This window comes from Crinia signifera, chromosome 5 (assembly GCF_055691185.1).
Source record: "Crinia signifera chromosome 5, ASM5569118v1, whole genome shotgun sequence".
Lineage (NCBI taxonomy): Eukaryota > Metazoa > Chordata > Amphibia > Anura > Myobatrachidae > Crinia > Crinia signifera.
The window spans coordinates 8,161,814-8,172,539 of NC_139221.1; the positions used below are offsets into that span (position 1 = coordinate 8,161,814).

Here is a 10,726-nt window from a genome sequence, read left to right on the forward strand (position 1 = left end):
ACGTTCCTGCATCAGTGCAATACCAGAAATGTACCCCATACAATCATGTGTATGTTATATACACTTATGGCTAGCCATCGCTCGCTGTGATTGCCATTTGCACTTTGGATCACGTGCATGTGCGGTTGTTCAATAATCGCTCGTGCTGCGGATTTGCAGTTGAGCGAATGGGTCTCAATGGGCCCCTCGTCTCATAACATCTCCCAACCCGACCTCTCCCCACCCCCCCCTTCCAGTGCTGGCGTACCTGAAATCACACTACAGACACTGGGCTGCACCAGAACTTTCAGTCTTCAATCCTCTGGGCTCATCCCTAGACGGCACTCTCTCCATCAGTGTGACATCATACAAGCATGTATCACAATGTCACACACAACACACCGAGTACAGGCATGCACTGGAGCCGGCAGATGTCTAATCGCTGACAGTCTGCTGGGAGTATTCCGTCAGCCCACATCTTCCGCAGGGATCGCGGTCACAGTAAAATAGGAAACACTCTCCAGTCTTTATCATCAGGGGCGGGTTGGGAATTAAAAGTGGCCCTGGATGACTTTCTAGAAGTGGCCTCACGTGGGCAGCGGGATTCGTACATCGCTATACGTGTGTTTAAGCTGATTTGACAAACCTAAAATTTCAAATTGCAATTAACAACCTTCCCTCCCCCCCCCCCCCCCTCTCCAATGTCCCCATAGAGGGCAGAGCCTGAACCACCTGACCTGGCTAGGGATGGCCACCGACCGCCGGTGTTCCAAAATCTATGGTCTATGACCAATGTTTACTATTTTTGGCATTGATGGGGGAGAACAAGGTGGTAACCATCAATAGAGGCGTCACAGGTTCTAGGGCCTTATTCTGGTTCACTCTTAGAGGCAAATTCCTTCTCAAATGGACAAAACCATGTGCACTGCAGGTGGTGCAGATGTAACTTGTGCAGAGAGAGTTGATTTGAGTGGGGTTTTTCTTCAAAGTGAGATCTATATTGCAGTGTACAAATAAAGCAGTCAGTATTTACCCTGCACAGAAACAAAATAACTCACCCAAATCTAATTCTCTCTGCACATCTGTTACATCTGCCCCACCTGCTGTGCACATGGCTTTGTCCATTTGAGAAGGAATTTGCATCTAAGAGTGAATCAGTATAAGGCCACTAGTTAGGGGTTCCTCAGAGAGTCACACCAGCGTGGTCCCTTGGTCATGCAAGACTTCAGGGTCTGTGTTATGCAGACAGCCGCAGTGTGGACCAGCAGACAGCCCCACAGGTGCACATCAGCCCAGCATGAATATCCTGCTACTGTGTGGAATCAGTTGGTTTCTGCACCTGAATCCCGATTTTTAGCCAAAAAATTACATTTAATTGAATAGCTTTTCCCCGTGCTGCGGGAATTATAGTAAACCCCACAGCTAATTTATTACCTAATTACTTGCCTACTTTTAAAAACTAGTGTTCATTCTAGCACCCGCTATCTTTGAAGACCCATGCAGTTCCTTTTCCCTGCCTGGGGTGTCTGCTGTAGTGCTTCTAGCACAGTGTGGTCTGTATATCAGCACTGATATGCAAACCAGACCTGTGCTAGAAACACCACAGCAGACAGCTACACCTTAGGCAGGGAACAGGAACTGCATGGGTTTTCAAAGATATGAATGAACACTACTAGTGTCAGGGAGATTATAGTCGGTAGAATAATTTTTTTTTTTAGGTTTGGACAATGGGAGGAAACCCACGCATATGCGAGGGGACATATAAACTCCACACAGATCAGACATGATGGGGATTTGAACTCGTGAGCTACGTTTGCATCATGCACAGTTTAATGCTTGCCGGTATTTTATTCTCCTTTGCTGACCCTGTCCTGGCACCGTGCCCCCTACACCCCTTATAACAGAGTGGCACCAAGCACCAGCCTATCACAATACAGTACAACAGTAACCTGAAATTCAGATATAGTCACATATGTATATATTGTAGACAGGTTTATTATGTATACCTCTCCATCACTCCAGTACACTTTGCCATAAATCCTGTAACATGTAAAGGTGGCTGATCTCGGTGGGAGGTCTATGTCTCACTCGTGTGGTTCCAGCGATGTTTTATGAGCGCTGACTGGTAACGAAATGTCTTGTCACACACCGTACACTTAAAGGGCTGTTCTCCGGTATGAATGCGCTGGTGAACCACCAGGTTACATTGCTGGCTAAACTGTTTGCCGCACTCGGCGCACGTGTAGGGCCGCTCGCCGCTGTGTATTCTGCGATGGACGGTCAGTTTAGACATTTTGATGAAAGACTTGCCGCATTCGGTGCAGGTGTGTGGCCGGTCTCCTGTGTGTGTTTTCCTGTGCTCCGTCAGATGGGACCATTGGATGAAGGTCTTGTCACATTGGGAGCACTTGAAAGGCCGTTCCCCAGTGTGTGTTCTCAGGTGGACAACAAGCTTAGACTTCTCCAAGAAACATCTGTCGCACTCATGACATGGATACTGCTTGTCCGGTGGCAGGAGGGCTCCTAAATACTGACTCAACGGAGACCAGGGTAGACAAGCATCCTCACCCTCCTCCATGATATCTGGACCTGCCTCGATATTGGCTGTTGGTGGCACCATGGTCAAAAGTCTACACTCCGTACTGTTAGATAGACCATCACCATGGGTGGTTCTAAGTTCTAATGGTGGCATCTTCTCCTGTGTAGTCTTCTTGTCCACATCTAGGTCTATTTGGGGTTGTGGATCATGGATTTTCAGATGGAGTTTAAGGTTACATTGCTGACTGAAGGCTTTAACACACAGGGGGCACTTGTAAGGCTTCTCTCCAGTGTGCGTTCTCTGGTGGACTACAAGGGCATAGTGGTAACTAAAGCTCTTCTCACAGTCATTGCATATGAAGGGCTTCTCTCCAGTATGAGTCCTTTGGTGAACCACTAGATTGGACTGCTGGCTGAAGCTCTTGTTGCACTCCGTACACTTATACGGTTTTTCCCCGGTGTGAATGCGGAGGTGGACAATCAGCTTGGACATTTTGATGAAATTCTTCTCACACTCCGTGCACTGGTATGGCCTGTCCCCACTGTGGGTTCTCTGGTGCTCCACTAGATTTGACGGGTAGTGGAATGCCTTATCGCACTGGTCACACTTATGTGGCTTATTCCCGGTGTGGATCCTCAAATGCTCCGTTAGGTGGGACCTCTTGGTGAAGCTTTTCCCACACTCTGTGCACTTGAATGGCTTTTCCCCCGTGTGCGTCCTGTGGTGTTCGATCAGCTTGGATTGCTGGTTGTAACTCTTCTCACACATTGTGCACTTGAACGGCCTTTCCTCTATGTGGCACTTCTTGTGGACGACCAGCTGGGACCTTTTCATGAAACTCTTCCCGCATTCGAAGCATTTGAAGGGCCGCTCGCCGGTGTGCGTCCTTTGGTGCAGAGACAGGACCGACAGGTTACTAAAAGTTTTATCGCAGTTATTACACTCGTATATTCTACCTGTTGGATGAATGGGCTGCGGAGCAACCACCGCAACCTGGTGGTTCACCACATCACTGGAGCCACTCTTCTGCACCTTCTCCTGATCATGACTTTGCTGGTGGGCTACGAGGTGGGACCAGCTGCCAAACACCTTCTTACACTGTAGACAGGGGTGAGCCTTCCTACTCAGCGAAGGCTTGCTGCCTTCGTTTGTAAAGTCTCCATTAATTGGACATTCTGGCCCGCTGTTATGATGCATTTGGTCCCATCTGGCTTTCTCTTTGCCTGTCCACTTTCCCGCGTCGCCATGTAGCTCCAGCTCTGAAATGACAAATCAGGAATTGAAGGCCGCACATCGCGTAAAATGATTTTACATCATAAACCAGGAGAAAAGAGAGGGTCCAGGGACAATCTGATTATTTAGTTCACTCACCGTTTCCCTAAATTGGGGGACATGCCCTCCTAAAATCATTAAGGGTTGAGGTGTGTAATAAATGGTCTCTTACCCAATTGGGCTGCTGTATAATGTATGATACATGTGTCATCTCCAGTAAAGAGCCTTCGTGGTGGTGAGGGTTGGCGATACTGGTACCCTACGAAAAATAGAAAACTTTGATTTTATGTGATATATGTCACAAGAGAACTCCAATAATATCCACTAATTAGAGAAGGTGGTTCCTGAGGTTATTAATTAGGTCACAAATGTCTAGATAAGGTGAAGCTATAGGCAAGATCATCTCCGATAACAGGGTAGACACAAGACCGTTCAAGTTGAGTTTATAATAATAAAAATAATGTACACTGTAAATGTAAATCCCTTGTACTGCATTTGTATAAGAATCTGCCTGAATGTTCAGGTCCTCCGACTGGAGTGGCAGACACAATGTGCCTCCTCAGGTCCTCCGTCAGGTGCGGCAGACACAATGTGCATCCTCAGGTCCTTCAACTGGAGCGGCAGACGCAAGGTGCATCCTCAGGTCCTCCAACTGGAGTGGCAGACACAATGTGCATCCTCACTTCCTCCAACTGGAGTGGCAGACACAATGTGCATCCTCAGGTCCTCCGTCAGGTGCGGCAGACACAATGTGCATCCTCAGGTCCTCCAACTGGAGTGGCAGATGCAAGGTGCATCCTCAGGTCCTTCAACTGGAGTGGCAGACGCAAGGTGCATCCTCAGGTTCTCCAACTGGAGTAGCAGACGCAAGGTGGTCCTCCGTCAGGAGCAACAGAGGCAAGGTGCATCCTCAGGTCCTCCAACGGGAGCGGCAGACGCAAGGTGCATCCTCAGGTCCTCCGTCAGGAGCAGTAGACACAATGTGCATCCTCAGGTCCTCCGACGAGAGTAGGAGACGCAAGGTGCATCCTCAGGTCCTCCAACGGGAGCAGCAGACACAAGGTGCATCCTCAGGTCCTCTGACTTCAGGTCCTCCGACGAGAGCAGCAGACGCAAGGTGCATCCTCAGGTCCTCCGACAGGAGCAGCAGACACAAGGTGCATCCTCAGGTCCTCCGACGGGAGCAGCAGACACGAGGTGCATCCTCAGGTCCTCCGACGGGAGCAGCAGACACGAGGTGCATCAGGTCCACCGACGGGAGCAGCAGACATGAGGTGCATCCTCAGGTCCTCCGACGGCTAGTTATTTACCCAATCCATGGCTAGTTATTTACCCACTCACAGCACAGCCTCCACTCCAGTTCCTTACCCAATCACAACACAGCCTCCACTCCATGGCTAGTTATTTACCCAATCACAACACAGCCTCCACTCCAGTTCCTTACCCAATCACAACACAGCCTCCACTCCATGGCTAGTTATTTACCCAATCACAGCACAGCCTCCACTCCAGTTCCTTACCCAATCACAACACAGCCTCCACTCCATGGCTAGTTATTTACCCAATCACAGCACAGCCTCCACTCCAGTTCCTTAACCAATCACAACACAGCCTCCACTCCATGGCTAGTTCCTTACCCAATCAGAGCCTCCAGTCCATATCTAGGCCCTCATTCTGGTTGACTCGCAAAACTGCAGATTTTGCAGCTTTTGAAGCCAACTTAACGCCGCCTGCACACTGCGCGCACGCCGATTATCCCCGCACGCCTGCGAATGGATATTTTGCATAAACACCCATTCGTAGCCTTGGCTCCGGGGTGAAATCATTCAATGGTTGCCGACCATGAAATGGTTTCTCAAGCGCTCGCAAATTTAAGTCACTCTCTGCTGACTCGGATTTGCACGGCCCTTTTACGGGAAGAGGACAGACAGCTGACACCCGGTGACTATACATCGCACAGATGGCTGCACATGTACAGTCCATCACCATCGCTCACTGATACAAATTCGCAACGGTGAGTGTCAACCAGAATGACCTCCCCAATCACAGCACAACCTCCAGTCCATATCTAGATCCTTATCCAATCACAGCACAGCATCCACTATATTTCTATTACCTTACCCAATCACAGCCCAGCCTCCACTATATGCAGTTCGTTGACCAATCACAGCCCAGCCTCCACTCTATAGGAAGCTCCTTACCCAATGACAGAACAGTGTCCAGGTTCTCCTGCATGACCTGCTTGTAGAGCTCTTTCTGCCACTCCTCTAGATGGCGCCATTCTTCCTCCGAGAAATACACCGCCACCTCATCAAAGGACACCGGGACCTGCAACAGACACCGTACATGACTGAAGATGCAATAGGTGGCACCATAGAGGGCGAGGTTGGACGCGCCGGTGAGCCCCAGGAGCCCTATGATTGTATAACGGTCTTTGGGGTAATTCAGACTTGCTCCCTAGAGTGCGTGTATTAGGAGCCTGGCGAGCGGGTTAACAACGTCCCGTCGAATACACGCCCCCCCCCCCCCCCACACACACTGCCAGAATGCCCTCGCTACGCTGCAAGCAGATGTGTACGCTTACACATACGCCCGCACAGAGGAAAAATCAGGTCTTACTGCTGCGCGTCCAAATTGGGGGCGGTCGCTGATGTCACGTGACGCCATTCGCCCGCCCCGAGAACACCTGCGTTCCCTGGGGTCCGCCCATTGTTTCTATTGGTGCACCCGCTGTTTTTGCGGCCATGCCCATGAAACGTGGGATGTCCACCCCCCGGAATGCCCCCTGCCCGTGAGTCAGGCAGCGAGCGCCCTGGGGAATTGCCGAAGGCCCCCGCTGTGGGATCTGCACATGGGCATTACCACAGGTCCCCACCATAGACAGAGGGGCTGAATTCACTGAGTGAGGTGCATGTCGCGCGGTGTCTGCAGAGCGCCATCACACTGCAGAGCGCCATCACACTGCAGAGCGCCACAGGCCACATCCTAGTCACTAGTATAGGCCAGACGTAGGACTCAGTGGCCTCGGCTATGGGGCTGAGATAATCATTCAGATGCGGATGCTGGGGACTGGTGGTTGCCATGGGGAACCGATAACGCATCCTTGGGAGTACACAGTACTGAACACCGGTCCTTTCGCCCTCTGGGACGGATTCAGACCTGACAGCTCATCTGGAAGGTTGCAGATAACTGCGTAATAGTTAGCCACCGCCCACACAGAAAGAGACACACCCCCCTGTGCAAATCTGCCAGTGAATTACAAAAACGCGATTCACCGCAAATCCACACACAGCTCACTCCCCATCACATGTGAGTAACTCTGAACCTTCCACATCTCTGCGATAGAATCAGGCTGATCGGGGCCGGAGCGGACGTCTCACACCCTCCCTGATAACGCCTGGGTGCAGCTGCGTCTTCCCTGACACTCCCGGAACAGCCGATTCCCACCCACACGCCGGCTTCCTGTCAGTCATACTGCGATAGAATCAGGCTGATCGGGGCCGGAGCGGACGTCTCACACCCTCCCTGATAACGCCTGGGTGCACCTGCGTCTTCCCTGACACTCCCGGAACAGCCGATTCCCACCCACACGCCGGCTTCCTGTCAGTCATACTGCGATAGAATCAGGCTGATCGGGGCCGGAGCGGACGTCTCACACCCTCCCTGATAACGCCTGGGTGCACCTGCGTCTTCCCTGACACTCCCACCAACACGCCGGCTTCCTGTCAGTCATACTGCGAGGGATTGCAGAGAGATCTTAATATATTTGGCCTTGCGCATGCGCACTACGATCTGTACAATGGATTGCGGATTTGTCAGCGATAATGTCTGAATAATGTCATGTGTGCCCAAAGGTGCCCATACACTGGGGCGAGTTACTTGTGATTTGGTCACTTTATGTGATTGTGGCGATAAATCACAAGAAACGCATACAAATTGCATTTTGCTGTCATCAGGTCCCATGCAATTCTGTGTTATTGGGGCAGCAGGTGAGCATTGCTGGGGTGTGGTCCGGAACACCAAGGAGTGTCCTGACCATTTTGGGGGGGGGGGGCGCAGCAACTGTGTGATGTCACACGCAGCTGATGCGAGCCAACAAATGATGGCCCTGCGCCTGGCTGCACAGCAGAGGGGGCTACTGGTGATATTCGAAACCAGGGGCTGCATGTCCTCACAAAACCACAACCCCTACTGAATGAGGCCCTATATTCAATAAGGAATCTTTATTGGGTATTATGGTGGAGCTGCCGGGATAAGATCCATCCTGGTGATCACGTGATTCTGGGTCATACCCGGGCTATTTTCGGTGGTGTTCATAAATACGCCCCATGATGAGAACCACGAATAACGCTGGGAGAGGTGAGATACGTATATGTTATAGGTTACATTATGTTGTAGCCTCTTGTAATTACCAACCGTCCCTACTGTCCTGCTTGGGATGGGTATGGGTCGACCACTGAAGTCCTGGCTTAGGTTGGAAGGTTGACATAAGCACTAGGTCGACAATGGTTAGGTTGACATGGGCACAGTGAAAGTGCTACTCTCGCCATGCTTCTGGCACAGTGCCACGCTACGCCCGGCACACTATTTTATTCTCCCGCCACGCCCTAGTGCAGGGCTGGGCAACACCGGCCCTCCAGATGTTAATGAACTACACATCCCAGCATGCCTTGCATCAGTTTCAGCATAGCCACATAGCAAAACTAATGCAAAGCATTCTGGGATGTGTAGTTCACTAACATCTGGAGGGCCGGTGTTGCCCAGCCCTGCCCTAGTGGATGGTAGGGCATGAAATACCACCTGTCGGCACATGTCGGCTCAAAGGAAAAGTGAAGAACCCCATGTCGACCTTTTAACCGTTGACCTAGCCATTGTCGACCTTCCAACCATGTTGACCTAGATCATGTGTCGACCTTCAGTAGTCCACCATATTTGTGTCGACATAACATCCCTAAACTGTTGGGATTGGCGCCTGGCAGCCATGTAATTATCTGTATTAGGGACGGGCATCGATATCCAGCGCCCGAATCCCAGCAGACGCAGGAAGTGCGATATATCGGCCAGGATGATGATTACTCTGTATGATTCGTTATTCCCCGATGATAATCGGTTCACATGATAATGATCCCACATCGATCCAATACAAACGAGTTTCCCGATCGCCCCTCCCTATTACAACACTGCTCCCCTCTGCATGGTAATTCGCTGGAACATTCTAAAAGCAAACAGATTCCCTAGACACGGCATGCTGAGTATTGTAGTGCTCCTGTGCGCGTTACGTATTGTGTCATGTGACTTGTCGCCGTCTGCTGTACACGTACAGTCTGTAAGGTGAGGAAGGGGTTAATATAACTCACAGTCCCCAGTGCTGAGCTGAACATCATTATCCGCCTGTAGGGGCCCCGAGTCCTGAGCCTAGGGACCGCACAGATCCAGGGGCGCTGCACGCGACGTCTGCCGGGATCCGAGTCCTGAGATCCAGCTGTGCCATAGAGGAGTTCCCAGCTGCAGGACTCTGAGCCCGGTACTCCTGTCCTGTATAGTGTATCCTCTCTGTGTCACATGACTGGCTGCTTCCTGCTGGCTTCCACAACTACAACTCCCATAAGGCCTTGCAGGTTGGCTATTCCTCCTAGTAATGTACAGAATAGGCTGGGGCTGCTTCCCCACCTCCCCTGCACATGGGCTCAGAGACCATACTTGCCTACCTGACCCTCTCCATGCCGGAGAAAATGCTCTGTTCCTGGACTTCCCTGGTAATGTATGATTGCCATCACCTGTGGGGACCTAGGTAACTGATAAGAAAGGTGTCACCACAGGTGCTGGCAATCATACATTACTAGGGAAGCCCAGGAGCAGAGCATTGTGTCCTACTGGAGAGGGGCATGCTGGGAGGTATGGATAATGTATGATTGCCATCACCTGTGGGGACCTAGGTAACTGATAAGAAAGGTGTCACCACAGGTGCTGGCAATCATACATTACCAGGGAAGCCCAGGAACAGAGCATTGTGTCCTCCTGGAGAGGGGCATGCTGGGAGGTATGGATAATGTATGATTGCCATCACCTGTGTGGAGCTAGGTAACTGATAAGAAAGGTGTCATCACAGGTGCTGGCAATCATACATTACTAGGGAAGCCCAGGAGCAGAGCATTGTGTCCTACTGGAGAGGGGCATGCTGGGAGGTATGGATAATGTATGATTGCCATCACCTGTGGGGACCTAGGTAACTGATAAGAAAGGTGTCACCACAGGTGCTGGCAATCATACATTACCAGGGAAGCACAGGAGCAGAGCATTGTGTCCTCCTGGAGAGGGGCATGCTGGGAGGTATGGATAATGTATGTTTGCCATCACCTGTGGGGAGACAGGTAACTGATAAGAAAGGTGTCACCACAGGTGCTGGCAATCATACATTACCAGGGAAGCCTAGGAACAGAGCATTGTGTCCTCCTGGAGAGGGGCATGCTGGGAGGTATGGATAATGTATGATTGCCAGCACCTGTGGGGAGCTAGGTAACTGATAAGAAAGGTGTCACCACAGGTAATGGCAATCCTACATTACCAGGGAAGCCCAGGAGCAGAGCATTGTGTCCTCCTGGAGAGGGGCATGCTGGGAGGTATGGATAATGTATGATTGCCAGCACCTGTGGGGAGCTAGGTAACTGATAAGAAAGGTGTCACCACAGGTAATGGCAATCCTACATTACCAGGGAAGCCCAGGAGCAGAGCATTGTGTCCTCCTGGAGAGGGGCATGCTGGGAGGTAGGGATAATGTATGATTGCCAGCACCTGTGGGGAGCTAGGTAACTGATAAGAAAGGTGTCACCACAGGTGCTGGCAATCATACATTACCAGGGAAGCCCAGGAGCAGATCATTGTGTCCTCCTGGAGAGGGGCATGCTGGGAGGTATGGATAATGTAGGATTGCCAGCA

General features: G+C 51.1%; 1 protein-coding gene across 1 annotated transcript; it reads right to left on the reverse strand.

Moving 5' to 3' along the window:
• Positions 1–1,657: 1,657 nt before the first annotated feature.
• On the reverse strand, positions 1,658–9,472 carry LOC146079921 (uncharacterized). Its single transcript, XM_083186640.1, has 4 exons — positions 9,148–9,472; positions 5,992–6,118; positions 3,963–4,049; positions 1,658–3,777 (listed from the first exon to the last, which is right to left on the reverse strand). The coding sequence occupies exons 1-4, from the start codon at positions 9,172–9,174 to the stop codon at positions 2,057–2,059; spliced, it is 1,962 nt and encodes a 653-aa protein (XP_083042766.1). The 5' UTR covers positions 9,175–9,472; the 3' UTR covers positions 1,658–2,056.
• Positions 9,473–10,726: the final 1,254 nt, after the last annotated feature.